The following is a 20,246-nucleotide window of genomic DNA, read 5'->3' as shown; positions in this document are numbered from 1 at the left end:
GGCCAAAACGTTCCCCTGTCTGTCTTTTGCCTATTCTAACACAAGGCCACCGTATGGTGAATGAAACCTGGAAATGTCAGTACTGCATTGTGCCTTGTTTCACTATAGAAGTTAAAAAGAGTATAAAAAAAAACATAAATGAGATAGATACTCCCTGCAAAGCATCTTACGTAACTTTTCCATAAACTCTCAGAAGCTCCATTGGATATTGAATACCCAAAAAGGTTTGTAGTATATAATAATGCAGCTCATTATATATTCCAGGAATAAAATCACCTGCAAAGTAGTTATTTGGTTCCATGTTACAGAGGTCAAGATCATCACAAATGTCTGAAGTCCCAAAATATCTACTGTGCCTTCTATCTAAGTAGCTGACATTAATATGTATTTGGAAGGGCCAACCATGACATCTAGCAAGAAGGCTTGAGCTGGCCCTGCATAATTCAACTACAAGGGTGACTTTGAAGAACTCTTATTGATTTATGCATGTCAAAGTCAGGCCTTCATGCAGGAGGAGCTCACGGAGGCTGGCCTTTCATTGCGTATGGAATCTAGGAGAAGAGATGGTCAGCTCTCCTGCAAACTCTCGCTTTAGTGAATAAGCCTCAAAATCAACTCTGTAGTCTTACAGGCGTCCTGTAAAATTTGGCGATCATTGGGATTGGCATACATTTTATTTCTATGGTTAACATTAAATTTCAGTGTTGATCCTTATGATTCCTATTTGAAAACAAGATAACATTAATATGCTGTTTAATAGCATGACCTCTAGCACAATGCACATCGATTTCCTCTCCATTCCCTGAGAAAAAAATATGAAAATTACACCTTGAAGGAGCACCGCAGTCGATTTGTAATCTATGTATTTTTTTTTAACTATCAGAAAATGATCTTCAAGTTACCTCTAGGAATGATTAGTATTTATGGAATGATTTAGAGCAAGCAAATTAAAGGTGCATGAATGGCGAAAGATAACTTCCAGCACAAATTAAACAGCAAAATTCACACACCATAACTCCCAGATTTAGGGAGTGATATATGATGTAATTCCGAATCGTAGACTAGGGGCATCGAATTCTAGTCCTTGAGAGCTGTAGACAGAGGATAGCTGGGACGTTACGCCGTGATATAAAATGAAAATATCCAATTCAATTCTAAAACTGTTTCACCCCTGTTCTAAATATTATTAAAAAAAAAGAATCGGTTGCATCGTTCCCTATATTTCATCTTCGGAGTCTTGCTCTCGCTCACGGGATTTCAGCAATTCCATCTCCATCGGCTGAGCAGACTTCATTTTCGAGTTAACCACACTGAGGAACGGAAATGTAGAAAGAGATTTAAAAGGCGTCACATGCTTCTCATAATAATTTCATCTTCCCAATTTATACAGCTAGTGCCATGAGTAACCTGAATAGGATCCATAGTTACCTTTCAGTACTATCCTTTCTGTTCACTTTTTCACTGTAAGAGTTCAGTTAGAATCCCCCCAATACCGTGATCATTTGCAGAATAAGTGTTCATTTGCTAAAGAGGCTAAATCCTTCCGTATCTGGTAATTTTAAAACAGACAGGAGGCTTCATACTATGCATTAAATCCTTCTTTACTACTCCCAGCAGCAAATAGTTAACAGAGGAAAAAAAACGGTTGAACAAGAAATCTATAACACAGGTGTGCAATCAAGGTGAACACAGGTAACCAATCAATAAACAGCAGGTAGAATAAGAGCAAGGTCCCTTCATATATCATCCTCTTTCTTTGCTGCTCCCTGGAACAGATAAGTATCCTGCACATTTACTAGATTACTATTTTGGCATTTCCTAATTATATATTTTTCACCTACATCTGCTAGTTTGTGAAATACATATTCACATTTCCTTCTCTTCCACACACTGACCGGGCTGACCCCCAAGACTGTTATACCTTTTTGCGGTCTGTATTTTGGGTTCCCTGCATGACTTACATGACTGCAACACACCTGGTTCCGCCCCCTCGTACTCACGAGCGTTGCGGACCCGCCCCCCTTCCCCAGCTGGTTGTCAGCTGTTCTCCCGCTCTTTTTGTTTTCCCTCACAGTACACAGTCAGAGTTTTGGGATTACCTCAGGATTTAGTAATTCTTTCTCCCTACTCACCCATTCTGTAACTTAGTACCCCTATTATATTGTTTCCCTCATGTCCAAAGATTGCTCTAATATGACTTCTGAGGACATTAACCCCTCTCCTTCCCCTGAAGGGGATTCTGTAAATGAGGAACACTTCCAGAGGATTTTAGACTCAACAGTTAATAAAACTGTTTCTTCAGCAATTGCCTCTGCCATGGCCTCTATGCAGGATTCCATTGCCCAATCTGTGGCATTGGCCATTGCCCATTCCACTGCAGGTACACCTAGTACCTCACATACTTCACACCACAGGACCCCCTCTGACCATTTCTGGTCAGCTGAGGAGTCTGTACGCCAGCTAGCCACTGGTATTAAGAGGTCTGGGAAGGCCACCCAGAAAAGACGTCATTGTTTTATTGACGCACCCCAAGAATCGCCTAAAAAGCGTAGGGGGCAATCTAAAGATGACGAACAGACCTTACGCTCTGAGCGTAAAACTACCGAAGGTGTCAAACAACCCTTCACACGACCCTCTACCCGTGAGGAAGACAAACGGGCATGCAAGGCTGCTTTAAGGAGCAAACCTGACTCCTATTTCACCTCTTCATCTACCGATTCTAACTCAGATTCAGACGATTCGGAATACAAGCCTCCCACTTCATCAGACTCGGAGGCTCAAGACACTGACCCTCATAATGGGGAAGATAAAAATGCACCAGTTTTACTGGATTCAAAAGGGCAACCATTGTTTGACCCAGAGTTAATTGCTCACCCTCGCTCAGCAGAGTGGATTCCGAACACTCATATTTCCAAATATTTCATGACCTGGCTAAGAAAGCCTCTAGATAAGGCAACACGTAGCAAATTAAGGGCTGAATGCCCCAGGCCTACCTTACCTAATAAAGTCGCGCAGACCCCTGAATTGGATCCTACTATGGTCCGTTTCCTGTCCAAATCAGGAAAGAATCCTAACAAAGGCCTGGACAGGTCTTTTAAATCATGCCAGGACAAGGTGTTGGACATAACAGGGCCGCTGGCAAAAATGTTTGAATTAGTTGAGGAAGCAGAGAGGACCGATACATCTGTTGACAACAGCGTTATCAAAGGATGGCTCCAAAGGGCTATTTGTTTCCTAGGCAATGCAAACTCCTCACTATCAGTCGAGCGTAGACGCTCGATCCTTATGAAGATTGACCAACAACTCACACATGTGGCTGAAAATGAACCGGGCCCCTCTGCGGAAGGTCTCCTATTCGGGGACTCTTTCATAAAAGATATCGGGAAATATGTGAATATTTTTACATCCCTCGATAAAGCCCAAAGTTCTATTAAAAAAGTATTCAACCCAAAGGTTTTTGGGAAGGCTGGGAAAGGCAGGGGCCACTTCCCCAGCCGTTCATCTCAGAGATACGGCTCCAGAGGCTCTCGATCCTCATCGTACCAACAGTACAAGGAGACCTCCGAAACCTCACCCTTCTTTCCTCAAAGAAGCCGACCTTGGCGGTCCCGAGGATACCGAGGGGCATCACGATCCAAAACGTCCCCTTTTTTCCCCAGTAAACTTGGGAGGCAGACTGGGTCATTTTTTCCATATATGGGAACAGATTACATACGATCCATGGGTTTTAAACACCATCAAAGGTTACCTGATAGAATTCGTAACCGAACCCACCCAGGTGACACCCCCTGGTCCCATTCATTTCTCCACACACGACCAATTATTAGTCGACAGCGAGATTACCGATCTGGCATTCAAACAGGCCATTATTCAAGTCCCTCTTGCCACTCCAGGCTTTTTAAGCAATATCTTCTTAGTAAAAAAGAAGGATACAGGCTACAGACCTGTCATAAATTTAAAACATCTAAACAATTATGTCAAATATCAACATTTCAAAATGGAGGGAATACATTTTCTCAGAGATTTGTTAATTTTCAACGATTGGTTTATCAAGATAGACCTAAAGGATGCTTACCTGACGGTACCCATCCATCCCTCACACCAACACTTCCTCCAATTCATTTGGAAACACCAGAAATGGCAATTTACATGTTTACCATTTGGTTTATCTTCAGCACCATGGTGCTTCACAAAACTACTCAAACCAGTAGTCGCTCTATTGAGGAGCAGGGGCATACGACTTATAATTTATCTAGACGATATCCTCATCATGTCCCAAGACTGCCAGACACTACGCACTCATATGGGGTGGACCATTTCTCTACTTACAGACCTGGGTTTCATCATCAACGAGAAGAAATCAGTTTTGATTCCTTCTCGGGAAATGGAATTCTTAGGTTTCCTGGTCGACTCTCATTCTGCCACACTCAGTCTTCCTCCTCGGAAACTAAAAACTGTTCGCAAAGAGATACGTTCAGTACTCAACAAACGTTTAATTTCGCTCCGCAATCTAGCTCGCATTGTGGGTCTCCTCTCAGCATCCATTCAGGCTGTTTTCCCGGCCCCGCTACATTACCGGGCCCTTCAACGCCTGAAGGCCCAACATCTGCGAGAGGGCCTGGGATATTCAGACGAGATCCCTCTGACGACAGAAACACGAGAAGAACTCTTGTGGTGGCTTCACCACATCTGCAAATGGAACGGGAAAGCAATTTTCAGTTCTTTTCCAGATTTGGTCATAGAATCAGACGCCAGTCGACTGGGATGGGGAGCTCGTTGTGGCGCCATGTCTACCGGAGGGAAATGGTCCCCACACGAACTTCTTCTTCACATAAATTGTTTGGAATTGTTAGCCGGATTTTTCTCTGTCAAAAGCTTTGTGAAGGACAGGACCCATTGTTGTGTCCTTCTCAAACTAGACAACATCTCTGCGGTGCAGTACATAAACCGATTGGGAGGTACCAAGTCCAAAGCATTAGCGGATATTGCCAAAGAATTCTGGCATTTCTGTTTAGACAGACACATCGTCGTTCGGGCCGAGTACCTACCTGGTTTATCAAACACCATAACCGACTGGAACTCTCGTTTCCTCTTGGACCTCAGTGATTGGATGTTGGACCCAAACATTTTCCATCGCATATCTTCCCTGTGGGGCCCATTCAGCATAGATCTCTTTGCATCGAGACTGAATCGCCAACTCTAAATCTTTTTCAGCTGGCGGCCAGATCCCGAGGCAAGGGGCCAAGATGCCTTCCTCCACTTATGGTCGGAGGGAACCAATTATGCTTTCCTCCATTCGCCATGATTCCCCGAGTTCTCCTTCACACGAAATCCCAGAGAGCGACCATAGCCATCATAGTACCTCTCTGGCCAATGCAACCATGGTTTCCCCAATTGCTCAGCATGATGATAGACGTACCCAGATTGCTCCCGTCACACGACCACATCCTCCACGACCCTTGCGGGAGACCCCATCCACTGATTCTATCCAATCATCTACATCTGATGGCATGCTTGATTTCGGGTCAATCTCATCTAATCGAGACCTTTCGGACTCGACTAAGAACATCCTATCAGACGCCTGGGCTCCGGGTACCCGTATCAATTACGGATCAGCCTGGAAACTTTGGGTTCGTTGGTGCTTGGAGAGACACGTGGATCCCACACATGCCACTATAGCCCACATACTTAATTTCCTTTCCTTTCAATTTGATATGGGTAAGGCATATCGCACACTAAATGTATATCGATCAGCCATTTCTGCCAAACACACTCCGATTGACTCTCTACCTACCGGTCAACATCCCCTGATTTGTAAACTTATGCGAGGTATTCGGTTCAAACGCCCCCCTCAACCTAAATACACCTGCACATGGGATGTTAATATTGTACTGCAACTTTTGAAATCCTGGGGACCTAATGACTCTCTTCCCCTAAGACTACTGTCCTTTAAGCTCACCATGCTCCTTTGCCTGATTTCCTTCAAACGAGTTTCTGATGTGAAGGCATTAGACCTCACCTCCCGAAACTTCTCTCCATCTGGAGTTTCCTTTTCAATTCTCAGATGTACTAAAACTCATACCTCATCTGTATTTTACCCGTCTTTTCCTGACCACCCTGACCTGTGTGTAGTTCACTGCCTTAGAACATATGAGACCGCAACTTCTTCCCTTCGTAATCCTACTCTTCCTCAACTTCTTATCTCTTTTCGCAAACCTTTTCTCCCTGTCTCTACGACGACCCTAGCTAGATGGGTTAGAACTACTATGGAGATGGCGAACATCGATGTCTCTCTATTTGGGGCTCATTCCACTAGGAGTGCAATGTCTTCTAAGGTTTTCCGAGCCGGGGGATCTTTAGCTGACATCATTAAGGCCGCTGATTGGTCTTCAGACTCCACTTTCAGAACTTTCTATTTTAAGCCTGAGGTCCATGTTTCAACTGTAATTTTGTGACATAATTGGCTAGATCATAGCGTTGAACATGCATAATATGAAGCCTCCTGTCTGTTTTAAAATTTTAGATTTTCCTAGCTTTGCGTATGAAAATATAGATTTTATTAAAGACAGGAGGCGAATATTATCCCACCCTATTAACCCAACCCTGTTTTTTTATACCGTTTTAGCATAAAGACTACAGCACAGCTAGTGATCTCCTGTTCATCGCCATTCGGTTCCGGTTACAAGATTTTTTTTTTTTCCAGTTCGCAGCGTGAAAGAGGATGATATATGAAGGGACCTTGCTCTTATTCTACCTGCTGTTTATTGATTGGTTACCTGTGTTCACCTTGATTGCACACCTGTGTTATAGATTTCTTGTTCAACCGTTTTTTTTCCTCTGTTAACTATTTGCTGCTGGGAGTAGTAAAGAAGGATTTAATGCATAATATTCGCCTCCTGTCTTTAATAAAATCTATATTTTCATACGCAAAGCTAGGAAAATCTAAAATTATTGACCCCAGTGCATCCTCTTAATTAATGCTCGTTGACCGGTTATCCCCATTCTGAGGGATCTAGCGGGTACTTCCAATCCTGCCTTTTATTTACTCTGTAATACCCCAAATGTTGCTTGTAGTGTTTTGTTTTTTTGATCTTGTCTTGTGCAAGCCTCTGTTTGTGGGCCAAGTTTCCCCTAGACTGCACTTTCCTCCTTCCCCACCATCTTAGTAATTATTCTATCATTTTCTTCCTGGTCTATTCATGTTCCTCCCCTCAATCTTAACATGATACATGAGCCCCGTTACGGAGGGTTCCTGTAACAGACTTGGGCCCTTTTTGACCTGCCTTAAAATTGCCTTGTTGCCCCGTGCAAATAAGACATAACCTCCAAAAAAAAAAAAAAAAAAAGCATAAAGACTACAGCACAGCTAGTGATCTCCTGTTCATCGCCATTCGGTTCCGGTTACAAGATTTTTTTTTTTTCCAGTTCGCAGCGTGAAAGAGGATGATATATGAAGGGACCTTGCTCTTATTCTACCTGCTGTTTATTGATTGGTTACCTGTGTTCACCTTGATTGCACACCTGTGTTATAGATTTCTTGTTCAACCGTTTTTTTTCCTCTGTTAACTATTTGCTGCTGGGAGTAGTAAAGAAGGATTTAATGCATAATATTCGCCTCCTGTCTTTAATAAAATCTATATTTTCATACGCAAAGCTAGGAAAATCTAAAATTATTGACCCCAGTGCATCCTCTTAATTAATGCTCGTTGACCGGTTATCCCCATTCTGAGGGATCTAGCGGGTACTTCCAATCCTGCCTTTTATTTACTCTGTAATACCCCAAATGTTGCTTGTAGTGTTTTGTTTTTTTGATCTTGTCTTGTGCAAGCCTCTGTTTGTGGGCCAAGTTTCCCCTAGACTGCACTTTCCTCCTTCCCCACCATCTTAGTAATTATTCTATCATTTTCTTCCTGGTCTATTCATGTTCCTCCCCTCAATCTTAACATGATACATGAGCCCCGTTACGGAGGGTTCCTGTAACAGACTTGGGCCCTTTTTGACCTGCCTTAAAATTGCCTTGTTGCCCCGTGCAAATAAGACATAACCTCCAAAAAATCACCAAACTTAAAATCAATGTTTAACTCAAGGGGGCGCTACAAAATGAAAATACTTTACAATATTTTTTTTCTACCATTCCTTTCATTTTCTTTAATAGCCTATATAGCGAGGTACATTAAAAGTCGCCTTTATTTCTGAATGTTATCAAACATTTACCATCTTTTGTTCTTTGTTAATGTTGAAAAATAAAGGCAAATTAGGAGCACCTTTGGTACCAACTGCTGATTTTTTTTTTCTTAATGGGACTTACCATATGACGATGCCATAATTAACTGCAACAATAAGGAGCGCAAACGCATAGTGCCAACAGTAGCACATTGTAATAAACATCACGTTATTGTGATCCATTTGGTTCCACTCAGGGCCGCCGCCAGGTGGGAAAAGTACAAAGCCAATCTGCAAAACAGGAACATCCGTCATATTTAGCAAGAATGTATTTGTCATGGCTGATATAACACAAGTTCAAAGGGAACTGCGGGCCCTGTCTATGATGTTTTTATGCCCTTTGCAATGTTTTTTAGTGGGCATTGTGTCATTACATTAGTATATTAACAAAATACACAACTCGGTCACTAAATGTAATGTTTGAACACGCGTAGTTCCGGAGATTACAGTAGATGTGATTTGCATAATATAAAAGACGGAGGGCTCCTTAAATATAACAATGGGGATCACATGTTAGGATATTTTCTGTATCTCTAGGTTATTTTGCATCATCTAGGATGAGACGTCGTTAATCTCATAATAGGAAGAGGACTGTGATATTGATATGAGATCCGCTAACTTTCTGTAACGGTTGTACTTTTCTCTACGGCCACAAGAGGGCAGCAATGTTATGAAATAGTCAACATAAAAATAAGCACATATCACCAGTAAGATTTTCCTTGATTGTCTCATAAATATACTGCGAGAGACACTAACGTTTATTATAAATAATACAAATATCTGAATAATAAATAAATGCCATGTTAGAAAAGGTTTCTGACGGAGGATATTTATTAACCACAAAAAATGTCCAGGCAGAGGTTATATCCTAAGAGATTACAAATATCCCTGTTATCTTCATCAAACACCATATGGTACATAAGAAGAATAAAAAAAAAAATACATGTGTGAATCTTAAACAGTAACATTATAAGTAATAAAAAAGTGCTTCTAGGGAAACTAGTTTGTTTTTTGGAAACAGACAAAGAATCTGTAGTTTGTTTTTTGAGATGGTAGTAGATAAGAGGAACTGTTTCCCAGCAGAAGTGGTAGAGGTTTATACAGTGAGGGAAATTAAATGTGCATGGTATATGCATATGGAAATCATGGATCTAAGATGAGACCAATGACAGATTAAAGTTTGAGTCTTTAAAGCAGGAAGAAAATATTTCTATTGCAAACAAGCTGACTTGTGCCATTCCTCAGGGGAAAACAACTCCATGATTCCAACTAAATGGTAGACTGGCAGACGCCAATCATATATCATAAATTGTACTGGAACATATCACCCGGGTTGCTCAGTATTTGGAATCTACACTCCCTCTATAGGTGGGCTTTGTTTACTTATCCAAAAAGTGGTTTATTCTAACACTGAAAAATCAAAAAGCTACATCTCTTCAACAAGCAGATTATTTCTAACCAGTAATGTTATATCCTGAAGAGATAGAAATCCACAGACCTACCTGCCAGAACCAGCTGCCTTGCAGAATACATAAACTAGACCTGAATAATTCAAGGATGATGTTCCCGCGGTGAAATATTTCCAGGAAAATGCACAGAGATCCACCAAATATAGCCACCAACAGAAGCGTGTGTATATGAGTATCTAGCATCGGCCTCCCGTGAACATGATAATAAAATAGAAACCCTGAAGTGAAAACGAAAACAAATTGAAAAGAACACCTGAAGAATGTAACCCACTCACATATACATTTAATCAATTCAGAAGATGGGGAGTGAGGCAACACTTGGATTCAAGAGCCTGACAGTTACATGTCACCATCATCAATATTTGCATGCAAACTGGCCCAGCTCAAGTGAGGTCCCATCGAGTCCAACAAACACCGTCACAGGGATATGACAATGTGGTCAAGTCTTGTTTGGGAGGAGATCCATGAGGTTGATACCATGAGTTACCGCACTGGGTGACACCAACCCTACACACATCACTGCCTGTGCCTGCCCATGTAATATCGCACCTGAACTGAGACAGGCTGTTCCAGTATTGCTTAATCTCCTTCTGTAAGGAGGTGACAGCCCTATTCTGTATGTGTTAAGGGAATGCACGTAAAAAGAGCCCACTAGAACTTTGTATCTATAATACCAGTGATAACTCGTATTTGTAAAATGTATAAAATTCTCACTAAAGAGTGAAGTAACTATAAGACATCTTACAAATTAAAATATTCAAACAAACGCTACCTTTCCATTTATTATTATTTATTGTTTTATATAGCCCCATCATATGCCGCAGCGCTGTACATTTCATGATAATTTACATTTCTAGAGCAACAGGATGTGCTCTGCAACCCCATTCCATTTTTATAGGTGCATATTAGGAGCCAAACAAGAAACGCGTGTATATTTAGTGGTGACAGTTCACTGTCCCCTTAAATCACAAGCCTTTTCACCAGCAAAACAGTTAATTCAAAATTCTAAGCACTGAGACAATTTTACATTTCATTACGACCAATATTCTTAGACGAATTCTGGATTAAATCATATCATTTTTTACAAGCAATATAATAAGCTTGAATGTCTTTTTTCTAATTATACACTCCACCGAGAAAATCTCTTTTCCCACCCATTAGAAGTTTCAAAACGTATTCAAATATCAATTCTAAAACGCAACTCCCATTACCTCCAGCCAAGTGAACTCGTAAAATGAGTTAGACACTTGTACTGAAGTTCAACATAACCTCTACAAGCTTAAAGAGCACCCCAGTGTCCCATGCATGCCCAACATAGAAGCAATCACCTACCTTTAGGGTAAGGAACCGCTCTAGTTACTAAAGCCACTCAAATCCACCACTGACTTTTACTGCCCCCCTCCCCCTCTGTGGTCCTGTTTTTCAAGCCACCGTTAGATCATTAAACCCCTTCAAACTCTTGTTCGGCCGAACGCATTTTCCGAATTCAATAATAACAGAGGAAAATGAAGTACCTTCAACAAAGACAGCAATTGACATCATTGCCCTGTCTACTGCCACGGGTACAGCTTTGGTGGTGTGGGTGATAATATCCACCACCCCCGAGATGCCGTAGAAGAAGTACATGGTGGAATGTTGCCAGTTCATTAAGTGACTCCACTGCTGTTCTTCATAATTGTACAACTTCAAGTGCGGCCCATCGGGTACAAACTGCTCTGCTAGCATCCCTGAAAAACAACAGGCGCACTATAAACATTTTCTTGGAGTATTAATCCATCAATATGGGATTCCCAACCTTCACACTTTGTTGTCTATGCTTCTGTGATACATATTTCTTATTTCTCATACCTTTCTGTTACGATACATCAATAAACAGACCACCTAAACAAAATCCTAAGAAACGTGGAAAAATTCCCTATTTCAAACTTGACATTTTCAAATTTTATTTAGTGTCGCCTGTGTCTCATTTGGGACTGTTTAGCAGCTCAGCCCCTCAAAATACCCCCACAAAAGTATTTATTTTGGGAGAGAAGACAAGGGTATTTCACAAGGAGCATTTGGAGACCTACCATGCAACCAGTTGGTCACCAATCCCACGCAAAAGGAGCCATAATGTTACTTTTTTAACCAAACATTCAATGTTTTTTTTAGGATTGTTTGCACTGATTACATGCAACCGAAGAGAAAAAAATTATTCAGTTGGATCTCCAGATTACAGAAATACCCCACATGACCCGGGTTCCATGTGTCTTCTTGGAACTCAGTAATCAGATCTTAAAAGTGTTCTTGACACTCTTACTATAGAAGAATGCATATTAAAGTACTCTGTGAGGAACCCTATCGCTCTGTGAGTACATGGAATCTGCAGTCACGCTGCAAAATCTTCATTCTTCCAGCATGAGCCAACATTTCTTGCCGCTGATTGGCTGCTTGAAGCTGTCAATCACTGGCATGGAAATACTTTCATTGAAATGAATTGGAACACTTTCCTGTTATTGGTTGACAGCTTCAGCAGCCAATCAGTCACAGGAAAATGCGCCCGCTGGAATTAATGGGAAGACTATACACATCTGCATTGGGGTCTGAGACCCCTGGCATAGAGTTCACCTGAGGCAGCACTGGGGCTGGAGGTGAGTGCATCACATGTAGGGAGATACATTTGGGAAATGCATCTCCTGCAAGGCATTTAGCTGAGGGGTGAGAAAAGGGGCAAACGAATTGGGGAGAAAGGTTCTTCAGAATCAATTTGCAAAATAGACCACACAAAAATGTAAAGGGACAACTTGCCTATCATGCATTAAAGTGCATATGATGGCTGCAATGTGCTTTTAAAGGAAACTTTTTAACCCCTTAATGACAAAGCCCGTATGCATTATTTTCAATGGGTTTAGGGACCGCCCATTGTCTTTAAGGGGTTAACGATTTTTAGCACAGCTGAATTCATGAATCACCGGTGATCAATATCCTGTACTTACATTCCATGATTTTTTTTTTAAATAAGTGTAAAATGCATTTGAAAAAATGGTTCCTTACCTACTGAAGCAAACACAGCTTTTACGGCTCCTTCGATTATATCCAACCTCTGTAATCCCGTTTTTGATCCTAGGAAACACACTTTCTTATTCTTCTTGCACGCGTACCTTAGCGGGAACTTGACTGACCACCAAAGGCCAATTATAAGTAAGAAGCTTCCTGGCAGAGCATGTCCTTTAAAATTGGCCATGGTTTCTCAATGTCCTGAAACCTGCTGAAATCAGAACATATTTACAGCCTTTCAAGTTAATGTCCAATGACATCATTTGTTCGTATTTTCCTCTACTTCCCCATGATCCATCTACTCACAAAACCAAAGGGAAAGGATAGATTTCATGATGTCAAGACACGCAGTACGGTGGACATACTTGCCCCAATACTGAATCGTGAGTTGGCCAACTATTGGTAGTAGAACCACTACACTCAGCCATCATCTATCTCTGACGGCAAGTAGATTAAATGAGGAATGACAATTATTGTTGATGTATTAAAAAGCGTTGGTCACTGTGAGAGAAAAGGAGACATCAATGTGCCAACCCGGGCGATATTGGTTTAATGGTCCACCTACGTAAACAATCCATACTTTCCTAGTATTTTAGATTAATATGAAGAAGATTGTTGTGTATACAGAAGACCTTTCTATCTCACAAATTAAGTTCTATGCTAGAACACTGTCTACTACCATCTTCTGAGATTCCAGAGTGAGTGAAGAAGAGTATGAGTAGCACACGCATCTTTCCATGGCTGGACATAGCATTGCTTTTGAGTGAGGCAAAACAACACACATTTCTGTAGACCCCCAAAACACTATAAACATGTGATCTACTTTTACTAGATATACATATTGTTATTGAGGATGGAGTATGAGTGGACGCACTAGTAGGGTGCGAGGTCACAGGGGCAGCCGAACAGCTACTGCCTCTTATCGGTGGTGCCGAAGATGCCAAGGGGAAAATAGCATTGGGAAATCTGAGGGGGGGGAACATATTCTCAACTAAAACATTAAATCCGCTTTGTTTTTGTTCTGCTTGCACAAACACTGTTGTGTGTTATACATTCAAATGTAGATTACGATAGCCACGTCCCCTGTGCAAGGAAGCCGGTATGATAGATGTAGGGTTCGTTAGCTCAAGGGCCATCGATGACAACAGCATTATGGGTTTCAAGTAATTTTCAGCCGTAGAGATGTAGATACTGCGTCATTATTAATGAACGGCATCGATAAACTGAAGAGTCCCTTCTTTAGACCGCCATATTGACTATCCCACTGAGCATGTGTGGAATGGGACATCAAACTCTGCCGTTATCAGTGCTAACGGAATGTTACATGGAGACATGGTATAATATGTATAATATATATGATTTAACACACCAGTAACGCCATCCATTTTCTCCTTAGTTTGCGGGTTTTCTTTCCACGTCTACAGTGTTATAGCGCAGAGTTCAAACACACAACCACACACAGGAGTCATTGCGGTATCTTTTCAGCAGTCACAAAGTGCCACTGCCCCGATCTCATCATAAGCAAAAAAGGTCGGTAAGCAGAAAAGACGCAAAGATGCCAAAAAAAAACATAGAAATTGTCATTTTTACCATTTACTTCTTCATTGATAACGAGCTGATTCCGATGGCCGATGGTTGACTGCTGCTCAAAACATATATATTTTCCGAGGTTTGCCCGTGCTTTATGAAATGGCGGCAAAATATTATGCAAATATTATGCGATGTGAACCTTTTTTTATCTCTTTAGTCTCCAAGATTTGTTCAAAACAGGAAATGCTCTAATACAGAAACGCCGCACATGGACTTTAACTCTCTTAATCACAATCGGCCCTCCAGCGGCTCCATTTCATTATTCGGTAAAATGTGTGTTTTTGCTGGAACACGTATCATTTATTCGTTTTAATTTGTAGTTGGTGATGGCTGTTCTTAGAAGTCTGTGGGACATGTGAGCATCGTGGAGCGATTTGAATGAATTTAGAACATGCAATAATAAATGTTATCAAATGTTACGTGTGTCTAGACCTGCTTTGAGTAGGGATTACCGATCCAAACACCCCCCTAAAGAAGGCACATTAAAGTACTTTGTGAAACTGCAGCCTTGCTGCCACCGATGCCTTCCTCCTCTGTATTGGAACGATTGTTGGCACTGAAGCCTGAAGCAGATAGATGTGGCAGCAAAGTGCTCCAATAAAAGAAACGGGAGTGCTTTCTGGGGTCCCAATCTGCGGCATTCTCCGAGCATGCGCTGCAGCTGACCAGATGTAAGTACATCACGTGCAAGGAGACTTGCATTTGCCCGAAGGGGCAAATGCATATGGCGCATTCTGCAAGGGACAACACAAACATTTAAAGGGCCACACTGTTATTCTATACATTACAGTGCATATGATGGCATGGGATAGCAAACATTTTGGGTTCGCACTGCTTTCCATCTGCCGGGGATCATGTCGTATTGGTGTTAGTCAGGGTGAAACTGCTGCAAACCGACTCTTTGCAACCACCGTCAACAGCGCCCCAGATGTCTTTCTTACAGATGTCGTGGAAGACAAAGCTGTCGGTGTAATGGCTCTCGAATTGACATAAATACAAGATTGACTGGTAGTTCTGCGACCAAAGATGTTCTGCAGCAGCTGAAGAAATGTCTGGTTCATCTTTTTGACTCGATTCCACTCATGACAGCCCAGTTCGTTCACAGTAATATTGTATAAAATGGGCTTGTAGGTTTGGCCGGTGTATACAGAAGAAACAGTCAGAATATAGAATTAAGCATTACTGTCACCGGCGGCCGCTATTTCAGCGCCAAGACCCGAGTCAATGTGCTTTCCAATCAGGGCTGAACGGGGGATTAAAACTGTACCTGGCCGTCGGTGCCACAAAGAAACGGGACAGGATCTGCCAGGAAAAAAGGGACAGGATCTGCGGCAAACGCTGCAAGAAATGTACGGCGGAGGCACCGGCCCCGTTGGCGAGTCGGGGCCCCCTCGTATGGAGCAGAACATATAGCTTTAATGGTTTGTATTACAGTATTTAATGCAAGCTTTCAAGAAGCAGAGGTCTCTGTCCTCTCCGTATCATTTTTACCCACTTTTGTGTTTTTTTATTATTTTATGTATCGTATTATACGTTTCTCGCCTCCTGTCTATTCTAGCGGCTAATGCCCTATCTTCCTACTTTGAACAACCATCAAAATAATTACAAGACTTTCTTAATATTAAAGGACAGCTAGATTATTACTACCATTTATTTATATAGCGCCGATAATAGCAACCAATGGGAAGTCACTTCTAACTTCTAGCACTTTGCTCCAAAACTACTCTTTATAAGCCTTTGTGTATCAGTCCCTGGGTGCAGTATATATCATGATATAGGTTCACTCACTGCATGCCAGATAATGTATATGAAATACACATTACGGTAACTCTCACTCCCAGATGTGTACGTGACAGATCTCACAGGCAGCGAGACCCATCCCCTGCCGAACGATCTATATACAGCCGGACACACCTTTACACACAGGGACACCGGCAACCATCACCGGAGCCCGTCACCGGAGCCCATCACCGGCACTGCACTGAATGGATCCCTCTAACTAGGCGTGCGCTGCGCCCCTCAAAGAGTTAATTCACAGGCTATAACCATACAGGCGCATACAGGAGTTAGATAACATATTTAATGCGCATTGTATATGTGCACACATGTATTACATAAATGCTCCATATAGTATTTATGCTTAAAGATATGTTAGTAGAAGTGAACAGTGATTGGATAAGATGTATCTTTTCCCCGGCTATAAACTCAATACCCATTATTTGTATTATTTGCATTCTACCCACTTTACTCACCTACAGTATATGGATGCTCTGCACAGGTCAGCTGCAGTTTAACTCCTTCTATATCGTCTCCTCTCTGTAACGCTCCCTTTATGTGTCTGCATAGAAAGTACTTTAACGGGGCTCAGAAAACCCTTTCGCTGCCGAGCCAGACTTTCACAATGCACAGATTTTAACTAACAGTTCTGTGAATCAACAAGCATCGCAGTGCTGATTGGAGGAAAGCGGCCGAGGTGGGAGCTAAACCTTGGACTGCTATTGGCTTTTCCAGATGTCCGTCGTTAAAGCCTGAATATTCCACGTGTACCATCCCCCCAGTGGCTGCTATTAGGAACTGCAGGTCCATACAGGGCGGATGGGGTTTATGGAGGAGGCAGGGGGCTTATTTATGGAGGAGGCTGGGGGGGTTATGGAGGAGGCTGGGGGGTTATGGAGGAGGCAGAGGGCTTATGTATGGAGGAGGCTGGCAGGGGTTATGAAAGAGGCTGGGGGGGTATGGAGGAGGCTGGGGTGGAAAGTGCCGTGTATGTGAATGGTGTTTATTTTATATATAGAGATATATATGGAGTGTTCAGGATTACGCAACATAAACCAAAATGGCAACAAAATTCACTTTTGTTATCTTTTTTTAAATGCATACCTACTAAATATCCCTGTTCAGGAAGGTTAGTCCCTCTGAGATCAGAATCCCTCCAACACACACTCTCTCTCCTTTTTCTGTATGCAAACAGAAGGAGCTGTGTTGATAAATTCCCGTCAATAAAATGCAACAATTGTCTTGTGAACGCACAAACACCAGAAGATCATTAACATTACATGGGCTCTGATCTCTAGCGATGACTCAAGCTGCGCCTTCTGAGCGACAGTCCATCTCTGGCCCTTTCAGAAATTTTAACACAAGGCCCTTTGGCATGGAGGGGGGGGTTCATCTTATGGGGTGCCTCAAGGCCTCTTGGCGCAGAAATTGGCCCTTATCTCCTGTTAAGGATGTCTGTATTTTTTCTATTACTGAGCATCCCCGGGGGGTTTGGTAACGCAACTGTTTCTCACATTTGTTTTATTATATTTAGATCTACATCAGGATACATAGATCAGGAGGGGCCCCCTCATCAGGATACATAGATCAGGAGGGGCCCCCTCATCAGGATACATAGAGCAGGAGGGGCCCCTCATCAGGATACATAGATCAGGAGGGGCCCGCTCATCAGGATACATAGATCAGGAGGGGCCCCTCATCAGGATACATAGATCAGGAGGGGCCCCTCATCAGGATACATAGATCAGGAGGGACCCCTCATCAGGATACATAGATCAGGAGGGGCCCCTCATCAGGATACATAGATCAGGAGGGGCCCCCTCATCAGGATACATAGATCAGGAGGGGCCCCCTCATCAGGATACATAGATCAGGAGGGACCCCTCATCAGGATACATAGATCAGGAGGGGCCCCCTCATCAGGATACATAGATCAGGAGGGACCCCTCATCAGGATACATAGATCAGGAGGGGCCCCCTCATCAGGATACATAGATCAGGAGGGGCCCCTCAACATCGCTTCCACGGAGGCCCAAAGATTTTGTGCTATCATCAAGCTTTATGCAGCAAAACTGCTGAGTAAGGTATATTGCTTAGCCCGCCACTACATCAAAGTAGCCCAATGTTGGCGAGTCCTATCAATTCTGTAATTCTTGGCTATATTGCTTTTTAAAGAGCTGAGTCGGAGGGAATGCACTGCCTTTTAACCCACTGAGACGTTCATGCAATTTAATACTGTATATATAGTATTGATACATATATATATCCCTCCAAATTCTGATGTGACCCGTACCTTATTAGTCTCTATCTTCTCCTTAACCCCTGTACTGCTGCCCATGTCTCACTTCGATGGATATATATATATATCAATACTTTAAGAAATTTAACAAAGTATTGGAAGGGAGTTTATTTCAAAGGAGGAGAAATGTTATAACCAATACAAGGTCAAAGATTTAGATGGAATGAAAGTTTTACTTGATTGAGAGGCTGGTAGATAAATAGAACAGTCTGCAGAAGTGGTTAAACAGGGAGGGGGATTTAAACATGAATGGGATAGACATAAAGCTATCCTGAAAATAAGACAAGACCAAGGACTGATTAAGGTCCGAGTCTCTACATCAGGAAAAATGGGCAGACTAGATGGATGTAATGATTCTGACCTGCAGTCAAATTCTACATATATATATATATATAGACACACAGTATATATACAGTGTATATATATATATATATATATATATATATATATATATATATATCCCTGTTATTTCTTTGTACAATAGGGTCTATGGCCAAAGTAATTCCTGACTTGGGGATGGTCAAGCCTTTCAATTTTGAGTTTTAGAGCAACTTTCTATTATAGAGTAAATTGTTAAAACAAACAGTATTAGAGAGAATCGAAGTAAAACAGCCCCAGACACACCAGGAAAAGCGATCCACGCTGCAGATAGAGTGCTGCCGTGAGCGGCCGCACGCTGTGATGCTGGCGGCCACGCTTACCTCATTTGGCAGCCAAGCAACATTATTTAAATGAATTAATGCCAATGTCAGTCCGGTTCATTTATTTTTTTAATTCATTGATGTCCACATGGGGGTCCACAGAATGTTCCTAGATACAAACATGATGTATTTTAATTAGCATATACCCAATACCCTGTACTGCCTTATCTATGTTATCCTTATAATAATGCAAAGTAAGATAACTGTCACTTATCTGATTAGAGTAAACTTTCTTCTGTTTGTATCTACATGCTTACTTTGTGTTTCAGGTGACTGTCATGCAAACAAACATATTGTAATGCTAACTTTCTAATTATGAGTCTTTTTTTGACTGTTTTATTCAGTTTCTGGGATGACATCTGATGTCTGTTTTCCATTCCAGATGCCAACCGGCAGTTTTTATTTAAATTTTATTTTTACATTCAAAAAAATAAACAAAATGATATTGAGGCATACAAAATACAACAAAGTCAAGCACAGCTACACGGAGGCTGTGTTTGCTCGCAGACTGTACGGAGATTTGTATGGGAAATATATCAGCCTCTTTTCTGCCTACTGGCAATAGCAATGTTTTTACAAACCTTTATAGAAACATAGTATTTGGAGGCAGAATCATTCAGCCCACCTAGTCTGCCTATTTTTCCGAATGTAAAGACTCAGATGTTCATTAGTCCTCGGTCTTGTCTTAGATTCAGGATAGCTTTATGCCTACCCCATGAATGTTCATGAAAGGATTTATCCATCTTTGCATTTGGTGTACTGTATATTCGCTGACCATTCCTTTGGTATCATGAATTTCAAATAAATAATTCCAACATTACCTGTAAGAGGCTAATCGTCCGTAACAGACGTGGCCGTTGACAAGTCGGCTTTTTGACTTGATGCCCTCCCTGTAACTCCTTGCTGAACACATCTCCTGCAAGCCTAGGAGCTGGGGATGGGGAGGAGGACAATATTTACAAGGGGAACCAAACAAAAAGGGGACACAGCTATCATTTGCTATCCCATAAATATGATGGCTAAAGTGCCACCTCTAGTCCCCTGGAATATCATATCTGCTGCCATCGAGAGATATGTGGCTACATTATCTCACCCGGATCTATAATCTAGATGCATCCCATCCATTTGGGCTCCCTCATTCTCATACACTAT

General features: G+C 41.9%; 1 protein-coding gene across 3 annotated transcripts; it reads right to left on the bottom strand.

Annotated features, from left to right (window-relative positions):
- Positions 1 to 824: 824 nt before the first annotated feature.
- TMEM45A (transmembrane protein 45A) lies at positions 825 to 16,729 on the bottom strand. 3 transcript variants are annotated; one of them, XM_053457624.1, is made up of 6 exons: positions 16,571 to 16,729; positions 12,726 to 12,939; positions 11,207 to 11,419; positions 9,726 to 9,910; positions 8,309 to 8,454; positions 825 to 1,310 (listed from the first exon to the last, which is right to left on the bottom strand). In XM_053457624.1, the coding sequence occupies exons 2-6, from the start codon at positions 12,913 to 12,915 to the stop codon at positions 1,217 to 1,219; spliced, it is 828 nt and encodes a 275-aa protein (XP_053313599.1). In that variant the 5' UTR covers positions 12,916 to 12,939; positions 16,571 to 16,729; the 3' UTR covers positions 825 to 1,216. The 3 variants fall into 3 exon arrangements, with proteins under 3 accessions (XP_053313599.1, XP_053313598.1, XP_053313600.1); XM_053457623.1 differs by having other exon boundaries at positions 12,726 to 12,936; XM_053457625.1 differs by having other exon boundaries at positions 12,726 to 12,936; positions 16,575 to 16,729.
- Between the last annotated feature and the right edge of the window lie 3,517 nt (positions 16,730 to 20,246).

Source organism: Spea bombifrons, chromosome 2 (assembly GCF_027358695.1).
Source record: "Spea bombifrons isolate aSpeBom1 chromosome 2, aSpeBom1.2.pri, whole genome shotgun sequence".
NCBI classification, from domain to species: Eukaryota; Metazoa; Chordata; class Amphibia; order Anura; family Pelobatidae; genus Spea; species Spea bombifrons.
Note: the sequence above shows the minus strand (reverse complement) of the source record. Positions and strands in the feature narration are given on the sequence as shown.

What these genes read in the sequence shown, in the direction of transcription:
- TMEM45A (XM_053457624.1), bottom strand. Translation starts at nt 12,915, where the DNA reads ATGGCCAATTTTAAAGGACATGCTCTGCCAGGAAGCTTCTTACTTATA. An exon ending in AAGGCAGCTGGTTCTGGCAG is followed by an intron (nt 8,455 to 9,725) that starts GTAGGTCTGTGG and finishes CCTGTTTTGCAG; the next exon opens with ATTGGCTTTGTACTTTTCCC. An exon ending in AATTATGGCATCGTCATATG is followed by an intron (nt 1,311 to 8,308) that starts GTAAGTCCCATT and finishes TCCGTTCCTCAG; the next exon opens with TGTGGTTAACTCGAAAATGA.